General features: G+C 38.8%; 1 protein-coding gene across 6 annotated transcripts in view; it reads left to right on the forward strand.

Moving 5' to 3' along the window:
- Nucleotides 1-8,330, forward strand: part of lrrc45 (leucine rich repeat containing 45) — a 44,467-nt gene extending 36,137 nt beyond the window's left edge. For 3 of the 6 annotated variants that reach the window (XM_053413890.1, XM_053413893.1, XM_053413891.1), the window contains 3 exons: nucleotides 3,700-3,873; nucleotides 7,078-7,225; nucleotides 7,477-8,330. In XM_053413890.1, the coding sequence (XP_053269865.1) occupies nucleotides 3,700-3,873; nucleotides 7,078-7,225; nucleotides 7,477-7,676 (522 nt within the window). In that variant the 3' untranslated portion in view covers nucleotides 7,677-8,330. Of the gene's footprint in view, nucleotides 1-3,699; nucleotides 3,874-7,060; nucleotides 7,226-7,476 lie in introns of those variants that run through there. The other 3 variants (XM_053413892.1, XM_053413894.1, XM_053413895.1) reach the window with 2 other exon arrangements.
- The last annotated feature ends 8,062 nt before the right edge of the window (nucleotides 8,331-16,392 follow it).

Below are 16,392 nucleotides of genomic sequence, written 5' to 3' on the forward strand. Positions count from 1 at the left end.
TTTATTTTTGTAATCGCAAAACACTGATGGGTGTTGATTTCTTTTACACTGAATGTTAAAGGTCCAGTGTGTAATATTTAGCATTTATTTGGCAGAAATTGAATATAAAATAATCCTAGTGATGTTTTCACTAGTGTATTTCATCTAAATTGCATTAATTATTGTTTTCTTTACCCCAGAATGGCCCCTTTATATTCAAATACCTTATATTTACATCTGGAGCGGGTCCTCTCTGTGGAGGCCATTGTGTAATTTACAGTAGTCCAAACTGGACCAACTAAACACCTTATTAGTTTTTATGACAACTGAAGGCTACCACATATTCTCTCTCAAGTTTGGAAGGGGAGGGTGATGTGAAGGGTATTCACATGCAACTTCAGCACTAGATGTTACTCAATTCTACACAATTAATCTTTAAGTATTCATGTGAGCAGAGCACGACACAGCGCCACAAAATTCCATTCTTTCAATTTAGTGGTCACCTATGGAACTGCAATGAGCCCTGTAATGCATAACAGTAATGTCTCCGTGTCACTTCTAGTTTGTGAACCATTCAACAGCAGAAATTCATAACACAATCAAACGACTGCAAATTAAAAAAAAAAAAAAAGCGTGAAGCAGTTATACAATTTTTTAGGTTATTCTGTATTTTAGAGAAAACACCACCGTTACAGGGGAGAAAGAGAGACCAGCCTGTTGCAGGCTGCGTACAGATGCTAAAGTTAGCACACAATTGCTGCTATTTAGCTTTATGGACACTAACACTACCTTGGCACTCCTGTTAGGTAGCCTGTGTTAATGCCTTAATGTATTAATGCCCTCCGTGGGTCGTAGGGTGAATGTAAAGGATAAGTGAGCACTTATCGACATAATGGTTATGTGATAGAAAACTAGTTTTATGTTAACTTCAATAAAGCTTTATAGGCAGACATAACCATAACTTTGTACAACAAACAAACTAATAAACAAACAGACAACAACAATGGTTTTAGCAATGATAATTGGAATTGAACAGGATATTAACTACAAAAGCATATGTGTAAAGTTAATTCATTTTTTAAACATTTCCTCGAATGTCGTCGTATTTGAATCACTCTGTCAGGAAGTGTTACAATGTTACTATAATGGCAAGAAAAAGCAAAAGAATAAAAACTCAAATTCAAAAAGCCACAGAGGCACCTGAGGAGTAAACCTTACGCAGGGAATAAGTCCATTTTCAAAGTTCGAGTCACACTTTGTGTGATTTATTTTTACATTTTTCAAACAAACGGTAATGGCGTCGTCTGTCTCTCTTGCACTGGTAAAAAACCATCAACTAGCTGGCTACCTATGCCCCCTAATCATATAAATAATATCAACTGAGGCTCAGTACCTTAAAAACAAAAGCATAAACTACCAAAACCAACTTAACATAGCTAAAACAATATTACTGTTTTTAATTATTATTATTCTAAAGGCATAATCTAACTATTACATTAAACAAAACAAAAGCAAAAAAAAAAGTTCCACTATTAAACACCAGTATATAGTACCAACACTTACCTTACTTCATGTTATCATTCTGTTATGTTATTAATCTTATAAAATATTTACATACGTTATCTTCTCTATCAAAGAAAATGTTAAACATTGTTGAGGTCATAAAAATATCTTAAAAAGCATTAAATTTGACTTTAAAATGGTGCAAGAACCCTGTACAAGGTGCGTAAAGATTTTAATTATTACATAAGTTAATATGCGACAGATCTGAAATCATTCAGGCAACAGATGATAGATTTCTTAGGTACAGGGATTATGAAAGCAGACTTAAAACAAGCAGAAACTTTGCATTCCTTAAAAGAACTGTTAAGATATCAGTGAAGACTGTAGCAAGTTCATCTGCACAATATTAACTTGGCAGAGTATAAAAGGTCAGGGCCTGTTGCTGTCTTACTTCACAGCAGATTCCTCGCTTCATACTCCTCTATGACAGAGTAGGGAGTTAGGGGCTTGGCCATTATTGGCTTTCTTATTAGGCTTTGGTTGTTTTCAGAGCAATAGAATTCGGTGAGGCTGTCAGGCAGTTTGGGGTAATCATTGACTACAGAGACAGTGGTTTTTATAATTTTTGATCTGTTTAAGGCCTTGCCATACAACCCTACTAGTCATTGGCCTTGAGTTTGTTTTCCAATTTGTACTTCTATTCATTACATTACATTACATTACATTTCATTTAGCTGACACTTTTATCCAAAGCGACTTACAATAACTGCATTCAACCCCGAGGGTACAGACCCAGGACGACAAGAATCAAGAAAGTACAATTTCTTCAAAATAAAGCAAAACTACAAAGTGCTATAAGTAAGTGCCATTTAATTGCTATTAAGGTGTTAGTTTCAACCTTTTTTAAATTTTTTTTATTCAGCTTTAGCTTTCCTGAAAGCGCTCTCAAAATCATATTTAGTCGCTTTATTCAGTTCCCTGTCTTCGCCCTTAAAGGGATGGTTCACCCAAAAATGAAAATGTACTCAGTATCTACTCACAACTTTGCTGATGTAGGGCTGGGTAATGTTTGAGTCCACAAAACACTTTTGGAGTTTCAGGTCTAAACAGCATTGCATCCAAATCCAATACAATTGAAGTAAATGGTGACCACCTCTTCAAACATATAAAAACAAGAGAAGAAAAACATTAAATGCCTCCATACTGCTCCTCATGTCAGAGCACACACACTCATGCTTCCATATATTTGCTGTGACACATGATGAAAGTTATATTTACAACAAGAAGTTGTGATTATCATGAAAGAATCTGGAAAAGCTAAAAGTCCATATGTGTGCAAATGCAATTGTGATTATTTAATTTTCTAGATATTTCCGATGTAATTATGCATTGCCAAAACATACTGTACCTCCACATACAACCTGTTCCTCCTTTAGTTCCTCTACATCAGGGGTGTCAAACTCAAATACATAGTGGGCCGAAATTAACAAATTACTACAAATCAAGGGCCAGACGGGTTCAACGTTTATTGAAAAGTTATTGAAAGAACCTTAGTACACATATTGAACCTGGAACTAACAAGGCCTATAGAGTATTGCCGATAAAACAACATTAATTATGAAATAAATTAAATGAATGAAAAAATGAAATAAATGAAATAGAAATAATACATAAATAAATAAAAATAAAAGTAATAAAATCTGTTTCATGAATTGCTTATGGCTCTATCTATAGTTTTCCAGAGTCATTTCAAGTGAAAACATTTTCTACAGGCAAACAACAGCCAAAAAAAGACTCAGCGACTACATCCGATGCACCTTATTATTATCTTAGGGATTTTTACACACTTTCTGATATAGTTTCCGACAGCTAAACTGAGTGGAAGTGATAGGTAAAGTTTTCTTTAAAAAACAAGTTAAGTCTTAAGTCTTTCATTCTCACTTTCGACCTTAAAACTTTGACTATGTACTAGTTCAGAATTTAAATGGTGAACTATGAACGTGAGCTATTCATGTTTACTTTTATGAACTGAACTTTGAACTAGTTCATGAGAGGTGTAAACTTGCACAACACTGCCGGCGGGCCAGCTCTAATAGTAAATCGATTTTATCATGCGGGCCAAAGATAATTAATTCATGGGCCGGATTTGGCCCGCGGGCCATTAGTTTGACACATGTGCTCTACATGAACTTTCTTCTTCTTATTTCCTCTGAGCAGCAGGAGCATGTGTCATCTTTAAAGGAAAAGCTTCGTTCGGTGCATTCCTCCCTACAGGAGGTCCAGCTCCACTGCTCCCAGCAGAAGCAAACAATCTCTGAGATTAAGGCCAAGACCAACCATCAGAGCATCGAGGTGGACGGACTTCGGCGCAGGATAGGGGAGCTCCAGCAGGTGAGGAACCATGGCATTCCTGTTACTATAAGAACATGCCAGGCTCACAATGTGTAGGCATCATTATTTATTTATGCGATTTAATTATATTCTACATACCATATATTCATGTTCATTTAACCATTATTTTTGTATTATGATTAATATCGCACGTAAATCAATCTGAATTATCTGATCTGTGCTATAGCATCAGATATTTAATTCCCAGTATAATTATTTTGAAAAAGGATGTGCACCTAAAATAATTTCACTGTTGTTTAACTTCAGTTTTTAGAATGTCAATCTAATGATGTTGATTGCCAATTAATCGATTTTAAGAATATATGGAGAGTTTGGCTATAGCCGCATTGGCCTGCCTGATATGCACCTTAAGAAAAATGTAGCTTTATGTTGCTGCAAGAGAGAACAGAATATCGTTGACTGTTCAGCTTGGTAGCATGTCTCCTCCATCTCTCACAAGCACTCAAGACTCACTTTCCCTTGTCCCTGTTGCATTGAGATCAGTAAAAGTAACTGTTGTTAAACATTTATTCATTCATATTGAAGCAAAACAGTGATTATCTGCAATAGCCAGAAACTTGCAATACCCAATGAGAGCAAGCTGACTGGGAAGTGTCACCCACCGAATGTATCCTACTTGTACAAATGCGGCTAAAAACAACAATACATTTCCAGCTTGCGCTGCAGAGCTCACAGAACTCAACACCTCAGCGGTGTCCTCCCAGCCTTCACTGGGATCCTGCTCAGGTCAGGAGAGTCCACTGAATAAAAAAATCACAATTTCCTAAATATTAATTTTTTTAACAGTGGTTATATGGTTAAAAACTGGGTCTAGTCAGTGTGATTTGACTACAAAAAAATGTAATATACAGCCAAGAAATACTGGTTTTTAATAGTTATACATATAGTTTACTTATAACTGGTGAAACTTTGTTATGTTCCCTGTTCTGCACCTCATTAGAATCAAGCAGGTTGCTGTGAGATTTCAAGTTTCTGGAATCGCTAATTTGAGATCTTTTTCTCCTAATGACAAGTGTATGGTCTTACGTTCAGGGCAAATCATCTAGTTTCTGCGCTCAGACGATTATAGGATTCAAAATCAGTTAAAGATGTCTGGTTTCCCACGTTTTTGAAATTGGTCAAGAGTTGAAAATCCTGTGTCCACCAGGCTTGAGGTTCTTAAACACATCCAGGTCATGGTTTTCCAGGAACAAACTAAATGAAGGCAACTGCACTTTAGGACAGTTCGGAAGACCAAGCTATTTTACATTTGTGGGGTTATTTTCAAGACCATTGATTGATTGTCACATTACATTACATTTCATTTAGCTGACGCTTTTATACAAAGCGACTTACAATAAGTGCATTCAACCCCAAGGGTACAGACCCAGAATGACAAGAATCAAGAAAGTACAATTTCTTCAAAATAAAGCAAAACTACAAAGTGCTATAAGTAAGTGCCATTTAAGTGCTACTAAAGACATGATCCTTTAGTGCAGGGATGCCAGGGTGAAATTGGACAGGGTGCCAGATTTTTTTCAAGCGAGACCAAAGGGGGCCGGATTACACTTTCGGACTGAAAAGGCCAAACACTGACTCAACACATGGAGAGGTAGGCTATTTGAAATTATTTATGAATTTTATTGGCACCAAAATAGCCTCACAATGAGGCCTACAATTACATAGCCTAAAGGAGGAGACAGTTACCCTCTAAAAACGTAGCATTTTCCTATCCATGCAAGTAGCCTATATTTATAAATTAGAAATGCAACAAAATAGACTAGGTGCTAACAAAACACATTTCCTATAAATAACACAAGTGTAAACTGTTAATCACTTTTATTATATTTTTGAAGGCTTGCACATGAAAACACGTCAATGCATAATTAGGCCAATTAAAAGAAGTCCAGGCTAAGTAGGCCTAAACGAGTCACAGAAAGTAAGCGCCAGAATAAAATAGTCCAACAATAGGCCATGTGATTGAATATCCAGCAGGAATTAGTAAAACCCATATGCCTATACGGCACTAACCTGGCTATCAGTCAACCCCAACCTCTTTTATTCCCTCTCAACCATATCACACTTGATTATGATAAATGGGGAGACCAGCCTACTTCAGCTACTTGTCGAAGCCAGACACCTTTTAACTTTCACCAGCTTGTCCATATCGGAGGACAGTTTCTGGGCAGTGGCTATTTTCATAATATCATTCAGATGTCCGTGCGTCGTCTCTTCACTCCTAACATCAACACTCGTCTTCTCCCTCCACTTCCTCGTTCACCCCTGACCCGACAAACCAGCCAATGAGAGGCTGTCATCCCACACAACCCCACAGCCATTGGTCAAAAACTGTCACATGTCCCACCCGACCTATTCACTGACCCCCAGGACATCTCAGTACTTATTCAACACAGTGTACTTAGCTATTAACGACTTCTCGATCAGGACTACCGGCGCTGCAGCAGCTGAGGCGGGCAGCAGCAACAGACCAACTGACGGATTCCACCGAAAATGTAAAAAAAAAAATTAAAAAAAATTAGATAGTAATAAAATGAAAAAACATATTCTCCCCTTATCACCCTCAAGGCCCACTGGTCGGCCCTGGCCCTGGCATCCCTGCTTTAGTGCTTCTAGCTGGTTTGACAACAGTTGGTAGAGTGGTTTGAGTCAACTGACCAGGTAAACACCCTTGCAGTTAAAAAGTTAGTAAATGATGCGTCTTGTTTAGAGCTTGCATTATGTGTTATTTAAAAAGAACCCAGTAAACAAAGGTACCTCAACGAAAAAAGAAAAGAATCCATTCAAGATGAAACATGGGACATGGGTGGATAATGTGTGCCCAGAGGGAACTTAACCAACGAGAGATTGATCACCCCACAGCATTTACCAATAGTTAGCTTCATCACAGCAACAGAATCAGCCTTTGACCCCCAACCTAATTCCAGGATTACCACAGTACTTAATGGTACTAATACATATAAAACACTCAGGGGTCTTGCCAAAAGTTACAGAGGGAGAAAACTATTGATCATTAACAATATTATCTTCTGTATCCTGGTGAAGACAAACCATTCCATTAACACTTAAGGCTACTGTACCATGGTATTGTACATCTGATACGGCTACAGAATTGACATATAAATAGTTTTTTTTTGTTAGCTTCAACATGCTTTGGGTGCTTTAACAGGTGGGGTGTTGTTGTAGGAGCTTTTAGGTAAGGACCAGGAGAAGGTTGCTGAGGTGAGCCAGGTCAGGTTGGAGCTGCAGGAGCAAATTGGACATTTACAGGCAGAGAGGACATTACAGAGAGGACTCAAAGAGAAAATCTGTGCTCTGGAGAGAGAGAATAAAGGTAAAATCTTTGTTTTAACTTTTTGCAAACAAATATAAATAAATGTATTGAACCCAGTAGCATAAACTGCCTTTTATGTGAAATATAGACAAGCAAAATTTACAGATGTAAAAACATTGACAATGATTTGTTTAAAATGTTATACTTTGTTGTTGAACCAGTTCCAACAAGTATATCATGTTTGAAATCTGAATAATTTTATTATGCTGTTTTAAAATATATATATATATCGGTTGCTTGCTGTCCTGCAGTTTTAAGAAGTAACCACAGAGAGGTGCTCCTTGACAAAGAGAGTGAGATGTCTTCCATGTTGGAAAAGCTGCGGTTGAAGGAGGCAGATATCCGGAGGATGAGGGAGGACGAGTCAAACAGAGCCAGCTACCTGCAGAGTGCCTTCCTCACCTACGTTCAGGGCTCGCCCCTGGGACACTGCAGCAACCCCAAGAAATGACAACAGTACTCAACACCTCAACTATTTCCTCTAAGCCCTCACTGAGATCCTGCTCAGGTCTAGGGGAGTTCGCTAAATAAAAAATCACAATTTCCAGAATTTGCAAAGTTTTAACAGTGGTGATTTGTGTTATGATCAGGTTTCCACTAGGCCGGGCGTAACACTGAGTGAGAGGCTCCTCAGTTTCTGCTGACTTCTCCACCTTGCCTAGTATAAAGTCCGTTAGAAAGGAGATCTCCTGCTGTGTTCACAGCAGAGTTGGGCAAGTTACTGAAAATTAGTACTTAGTTACAGTTACTAGTTACTTCTTTTAAAAGTAATTGAATTACTTCACCAGTTACTGTATATCAAAAGTAATTAGTTACTAGGCAAAGTAACTTTTAAGTTACTTCTTTTATTTTATTGTGAAAATGTTTTATTGTGAAATTGTTACATGATTTTATTTTGAAACGGTTCCGGTAGAGTCGCGGACATTCTGTGATGACTACAACGGCGCTACGGAAAAGGTTTATGTTTTTAGCAACCCTCCGAAGAAGCACAATGTCTTACGGTGTCCACGGTTGTTTTAAGGTGTTTCTAAGTTGTTCAAAGTTGTATTAAGGTGTACGGTGTTACAAGGACGGCTCAAATAAACGACCAGAACATCAGTTTAAATCTCGACCATCTTTCGGGGGTCTGGTTCACTTGTCTGCAAGTGTTCAGTTTTCTCAAAAGAGAGTAACGCGAGTAACGAACTCATTTAAATTTCAGAAATTGTAACTGCGCTACTTGATTTAAAAAAGTACTTCGTTACATGCTTGTTACCGCTAAAAGTAGTGGAATTACAGTAACGCATTACTTCGTAGCGCGTTACTCCCAACACTGGTTCACAGTGAGCGAGTCGTGGCATAATGATTTTTTCTTTCATTTTGTCCATAATTTCTATTTATCTATCTGTGATTTGTTTGTAGTCACTTATAGTAATAGCTGAGCTCAGTGGCTTCACTAAAAATAACTCAGTCAAGATATGTAGATAGATGATCAGACAGGGTGGAGACAGGTTTATACAGATGTTCTAAACCCCCTTAAGTGTAAACGACCACATCAGAAATATCATTAATAATCCTTCTTTGTAAAATTTTAAGCAGATGCTGAGTCTATGAAAATGTGATTGATATTTACAAAAAACAACCAGCATTAGATGAAAAGTCAGTGGATCACCACACTGATTACAATTTGTGTTGAGGAAACATGAATATGCGTAACTAATTTCACAATAATCTATCCCACAGTTGTTGAGACATTTCACTCAAAACCATGCAACTCGTTGCACTAGCTGAAGAGTCAGTGGATTACTAACAGAGTCATCAAGGTGCACCATTAATAAATCATGACAGACTGTACTAAATTGTATAGCAATCCGTTGGAACTTGACATATTTCAGTCTGAACCAAAATGGTCGACAGAATAACAGATTGACAACAGTCTGTGGAGCTATAGAGCTAGCTGGGCCAAAGAGTGCCAGCCTTACATCCATGACATCCTCTGTGGAGATTCTCAAATCCTTGGAACCCGTTCTTTGTTTCTCCCAGTCTCAGAATTATTTGAGAGACAACCTTCAAACTGAGTTATGGGTTAAAGGTTAAGTATGTACAATTAAGGTGTAAGAGATCTATGGGCAGAAATAAAATCCTAGTGAGGTTTTCCCTGGTGTGTGATCATCTAAACCATATGGTTGATGCTTTCTTTACCGTAGAATGGGCCCACCTTATATAGCCGGAGGACGCCAGGTTTTTCACAGTAGCCCAAACTGGAAGAACTAAACACCATTTAAGTTTTTATATCAACTGAATGCCATCACAGGTTCTCTTTCATGTTTGGAAGTGGAGGGTGAGGTGAGGGGTATTCAGCTGCAATATGCAACTTCACCACTAGATATCACTACATTTTACACGATGAACTTTTAAGTGTGCCTTAATATTGCATCAGTCAAACCAGACAGCTGCCTGCTTTAAGTTCAGATGTTGGAAGCAGGTAAAGACATTTTTTTTTTACAAATTTTCAGATGGGTGATGGATATTGTATTAGAGTGTTTGTTTTTAGAATTTGTTTTGTTTTGATTACACTTTTTTTATAGCAGTCAAATGTGGTCATTTCTGTGGGAAAAAGTTGTATGGTGATATTTCTTAATGTGTGAATGTTTCAGTGGTTGATCGTAATTGTTGTATTATTCTACTGTATACAACAGTTTTTTGATGTAGTAGGTCTGTCGCTTGGGGATACATGAGGTCAGCACAAGATCTTTCATTTTCAAGGTAGTTCAAACTGATTTAAATTCCATCAGTTCCTTCTGTTGTTCCTGCAATGTTTAGGCTCTGAAGAGCACTGATCAAGACTGCACAATACTGCATCATAATAAGTAAAGTCAATCTTCAGATTGAGTAGTAGTAGCTTACATTTTTAATGTTGCATGCAATATGGTAAACAAAAATCATTATCCCATCAGCCACATTTTTTGAAGGATAAAGTGCAATAATTGTCAAGTATATGGATCTAATTCAGTATTAGCTAAGTGAAATTCAAGAAATAATGAATTTTTTTCCTACCAATAAATTGCATTTTCGGCATCCAGACATAAGTAACTTTTGCTGTAACTTCGCGCAAGATTCAGATGTGCAAGAAATTTACGTTGAAGTTGTTTTTTTCGCGCATCAACATGCCCTAATGACTCGACAGTGTACATTATTCAATCTCCACCAAAGTCCACGTTTGATAAGGGTCTAAACCCTGAACACATATACAGTCCTGCTCTCCATTATTGGCACCCTTTCATTTTTTGCATAACCTGTACAATATCTTCAGAAATAAATGGGATCTTTTAATTGGAGGTCCAAAGTAATTTAACAAAGAAAATAGTTTTTTCAACTTGGATATTGTAATTTCAAAGAAGAAAAAACATAATGTTCAGCAATACGGCACCCCTCTTATTATTTGGTTGCACACCCTTTGGCAGTGATGACAGCCTCCAAACATTTCTTGTAGCCATATATAAGCTTCTTGCACTTCTCAGCTGGTATTTTCTCCCCCTATTCCTTTCGGTTCTTTTCCCCAATAGCAGATTTCAGCTCACCCCAAAGATTTTCTATCGGATTGAGAACAGGACTCATTGCTGGCCATTTTAAAACGGTAAATTTGTTCCTTTTCAACCATTCCTGCGTGCTTTTGGATGTGTGCTTTTGGTCTCTGTCTTGCTGGAAGAGCCATGATCTTCGACTCAAATCAAGTTTTCTTACACTGGGTAGGACATTTCGCTCTAAAATCTTTTGATAATTCTCTGATTTCATGATTCCTGCGATACGGTCAAGGCCTCCAGTACCAGATGCAGCAAAGCAGCCCCACAGCATTATGGATCCTCCACCATGCTTAAATCTTTGTAGGGTGTTATTTTCCTTGTAGGCTTCATTGCGCTGTCTGTAAAAAAACTGTTGGTGTGCATTGCCAAAAAGCTCTATTTTTGTTTCATCTTTCCACAGAACATTTTCCAAGAAGGACTGCGGTTTGTCCAGGTATTCTTTGGCAAGATCAGTCGTTCCTTTTTATGTCTTTTCCTCAGCAATGATGTCTTCCCTGGCCTTCGCCCATAAAGCCCTGTTTGGTTTAGTGTGTGGCGTATGGTACTTGTTGAAACCATGACCCCAGACTGTTCCAAGTTGGCCTTCAGGTCTTTGGATGTTTGATGTGGTGTTTTTTCCACCATTCGCACCAACCTTCGAAGACTTCTCTCATAAATTTTTCTCTTCCCCCCTCGTCCAGGGAGGTTCTTGACAGCTCCATGCTCGGCAAACCTTATTAATAACATTATGCACTGTTGAAACAGGGATACCAAGGTCTTTGGAGATGGCCTTATACCCTTTGGAGGTATTGTGTATGCTAATAATAGCCCTTCTGATATCCTCATACAGCTCCTTTGTCTTCACCATTGTGACAAAGGAACAGGGAATAACAGGTGGCTTTTTAAAACACAGAAGTCATCATTCATTTGCTAATTCATGTCACATGGGCACATACAATTTATCACAGGTGATTCTCATTTGTGATTTACCACAGACGAGTCATGTGTTTCCATACCTATTTAAAGCAATTGAATACAATAGATCTATCAACAATCATATTCACATTTACACCATGTTTTAAGCCTAAAGGTAGCGGAGGTTGGTCCCTGAACACACCTTGTCGGAAGATATCAGAAGACATTTAGGCTTAAAAACATGGTGTAAATAACGCTGTTTCAAGTCGAATATGAATGTCTCTGCTTGCGGACACTTGGATGACACCACACGAGCAATATGGAGGCATGTGTTTTTTTTTTTTGTTTTTTTTTTAATTACATCTGAAGATTTGGTCACCAGTGAAATACGCAAAAGGGTTGAAGTTGGGGAGAGTGGAAGTTGCTGTCTCTGTCTGGCGCATCTGAATTAGATATGAAAGTCCCTCAACGTAGACGCTACAGTGTACTATTGATATTACAGATATAATGTAATATACATAATATATAGTGGCATATACAGTAATGTGTGACGATGGTCAAAAACTCCTCAACGCTACCCTTGCACTGTTTACCCCTCTAAAGTAAAGTGTTGTGTAGACTCCAACACTTTACCCACCCCTCCATTGGCATAGTGGTGAGTAGATAATGAGTAAATTAAAATTTTCGGTGAACCACCCTACCCCTTTTTAGAATCCTTTTTATCAGATCGAGTCCAATTTGTGCAAAGATATATATATATATATTCAAGGATATTATTGATTATTGTATTTCCTTATAATCAGGCTCCAGCAGTAAATCGTTAAAGACTCAGAAGCTTGTACAAAATGCTGCAGCACGTGTCCTGAAAAGAAGCAGGAAAAGAGATAACATTTCTCTGTATTAGCTTCACTACACTGGCCTCCTGTTATTTTTTGAGTATAATTTTAAACTCGCCTCCTCACCTACAGGTCTATTAATAAAATGGCACCATCATACTTTAAAGAGCTCATAGTAGCATATCACCCCACTAGAGCACTGCTCTACCAGAATTCAGGCTTACTCATACCCAAAGTCTCTAACAGTAGAGTAGGTGCTAGAACCTCCAGCAATCAAGCTTCTCTCCTGTGGAATCATCTCGTAGTTATAGTTCGTGAGGCAGACACCACCTGTACGTTTAAGATTAGTCTTATAACCTTCCCTTTTGATAAAGCTTATAGTTAGAGCTTATTCAGGTCAGTCTTGGACCTGCTCCAAGTTATGCTGCTATAGATCTATAATGTTTGGGGCCACATAACACATGGATCTTCTCTTTCCTCTTCTCCCTTTTTATCAAATTAATGTGCAATCAATACATATTACAGGATTGACCTTTTCCCCCGGAGTCCTTTTGCTTTATTGTTTTCAGATCCAGGACCAAAGCTGTGGCCACATGATCATGGATCATGATGGTTTGTTCGTGATCATGTTGGCAGCTGATTGGTGACAGTGGTGGTGGAACATGATTGTGGATCAGGATGGTGGATCCTGATAGACACGGTGGATCATGACAATGGATTGTGGATCTTTGTAGCAACTGATTGTGGTGATGGATCCTGATCGTGGGCGCAGCTGATTGTGGACTATGATTACAATAAGACTGCTTGACCTACAATATGCCTACTACCATACAGTACCTTTACTGACAATACCTCAATTAATTTGTCATTGCTGCTCCCTTCATCTCTATCAGACATTTTCTTGTGTACAAATAATATACACACACTTTTCCATTATGTTACAAACTGTTTCTTCTAATCAATGTTGTAAATACTGTTATTTTGCTAATGTTATTTTGTGAAGCCATTACCGGATTTGCCATAATTTTACTTGACGTTGCTATAGCTTTTTTCATCAGCTTGCAGCGGTAGTGAGTCAGTAACAGCCAATCTACCTGAGACGGTGTCAAGGGTTGACAAATTTCATTGGCTAAAAAATGTAAATCAAAACCAATTGACTGTAAATGATGTCTGGAGCATAGAGATCCTGTGGAAAATCTGCAACAACAAATTGAAGAGCAAGCTCAGGTCCTGTGTTTGCCAAAAGTTTAAGGACCCACATTCACTTCCTTTTGGAGGGTGCCCCACACCAGGTAGTACATGTATTTATACAGAAATTAACCAAATACAATTGTTTACCAGGTGCATTGTCCGAGTAAACTCTTATTATCTAATTAAATGGTTTTTTTCCTCATAATGTTGGAAGGGTGGTACCCCATATTAACAAACCGCCAGTGCCCATATGCAAGATCCATTGTGGAAATAAAAGTTTGTAATTTCTGATGTGTGTGATTGGTTTCATGACTTTTAAAGAATGTATAGCCCCCCCCCCCAAAAGTATGATCAACTGTAAAACTCAATAGGAACGTTCGATGCATTGCTACAGCAACAGTTTTCAGTGAAAATAGACAAAAGATTAAAATTTTGTCAATAGTCTTCGTGAACATTGGAAATGTATTCATCAAGAGTTTCTGTTTATAGTACTGTTTACAAAAATGCTGCACTGTACAAGTTTCTACTCAATTGGAAATAGAAATTTATGAAATTTGCCAAGTTCTAGCACTTTAGAAGGTTGTTGTAGCACCTCCATCAGGCAGCACATCAGCCCTGCCCCTAATGATAGCGGTATAATGTTATATATGTGAGTAGGCATATTGTAGTAGCAATCTAGTTGTACTAGTAATCCCTTCTCACCTGCTTCCCCGGTCGACAATAACAATCCACAATCATGATCCACGATGTGTTGCAGCCGCAATCCTGGTTTTGGAACGATCAATCAATCAATCAAATTTTATTTGTATAGCCCATATTCACAAATTACAATTCGGCTCATAGGGCTTTAACAGGGTGTGACATTCTCTGTCCTTAACCCTCAGCAAGAGTAAGGAAAAACTACTTAAAAAAACCTTTTACAGGGTAAAATATGTAGAAACCTCAGAGAGAGCCACATGTGAGGGATCCCTCTCCCAGGACGGACAGAAGTGCAATAGATGCCACGTGTAGGAAAACATCATCAAGATTAAAGTTTTTAGCAGCATTTGATGAGGGTAAACATCCCGAAGGACAACCCCAACATGACATGCCAAGCAGTCCCGCTGCAATAACAGTCCATGGTCAGCAACCAGCAGGACCAAGATCCACCATCCAGACCAGACGCCACTCTAGTCCTCAGTCACCGTCCACCGCCGCCCACCAGGACCCACCATGAGCCACCGCCGCGGTCCTGGTCCACCGCCCGTACCCAATGCTAACGCGATACAAGGTCCGCCACCACCACCACGATCAGCCCACACGACACAGAATCTGCCACACTGGATCCACCACCGCGACCCCCGATGTGCGATCCACAAACCGTAATCCAAGGTGCGGCCACAGAGGCCCTGGATCTGCTTGTGATAAAGCAAAGGGATTCCGGGGAAGGGGGATAGGGATGGAGAAGCTGGAAAGAGAAGCTCTGTGTGTCATGTGTCATAAATTCCCTTTGCGTCTTAGCATCATCAGGGTTTTTTGCCTTGTAATCAATGTTACAATGATACAGGCTGAACTTGAGGCTACACTGAGGCTCAAGGTAAATCTGACTGGCTACTGGTTTGTATGATAGTGCGATGAAAACCATGTGGCCCACTCAGTAGATCAGCCATCAATACCTCTATGCCTTTTTAGACTAAACGCTTCCTATTTTAGAAAATAGAACAAAGTATAAGCTTTATCTAAAAGCCTATTTCTGGCGGACAAATCGGCCAGTCAGTGACGGGTTATACAAGTGGTCATACTTTCGGATCTCTTCTGCCAAGTGCTCTTCTATTTGGTCCATATTCGTTCTTCTAAATCTTCCGTGATTTCCGCGTATTGTGGGGCATGAAACCGGAAACTAGACACCGGACGGGATGTAGAGCAGACCAATCACATTCTTGCGGGCTGAGTGAGCTTGCGGAGCTTTGCCGTAAATTTTAGAAAAGGGGGTCGACACCCGTCAGCACGTAAGGAGGGATACATAAGCACGTAAGGGACCCGGAAGGGCTCTTGCGCTTATGGGCCAGTGAAAACGCAGAAGCATGTTTCAGGCTTTACTGCTGGAGCCTGATAATGATGAATTACAATAGTCCAGTCTCAATGTAACAAAGGCGTGGACTAGTTTTTCTGCATCTTTTTGCGAAAGGACCTGTCTGATTTTTTAGATATAATGCAACGATAAAGCACAAGGACTCCAGGGAAGAGGTCAAGTTATTAACATGTATTGATGAGACATTCATGTGATGAAGAATGAGAGAAGGAAAAAAAACCTCCATGTACAGTGCTGTGAAAAAGTATTTGCCCCCTTCCTGGTTTCTTATGTTTTTGCATTTTTTATTGTCACACTTAAATGTTTCAGATCATTAAACCAAATGTTATATTAGACAAAGAAAACCCAAGTAAATATAAAATGCAGTTTTGAAATGATGATTTCATTTATTAAGGGAAACAATCTATCCCAACCTACTTGGCCCTATGTGAAAAAGTAATTGCCCCCCCATGATAAATCAGCCTGATTACTGACAGACCTGTTCACTTAAATAGAACCTGTCTGACAAAGTGAGTCTGAAAAGGGTTTCAAAGCCATTTCTAATGCTTTGGGACTTCAATGAACCACGGTGAGAGCCATTATCCACAAATGGAGAAGACTTTGAAAAGTGGT

Source organism: Pleuronectes platessa, chromosome 21 (genome assembly GCF_947347685.1).
Source record: "Pleuronectes platessa chromosome 21, fPlePla1.1, whole genome shotgun sequence".
NCBI lineage: Eukaryota > Metazoa > Chordata > Actinopteri > Pleuronectiformes > Pleuronectidae > Pleuronectes > Pleuronectes platessa.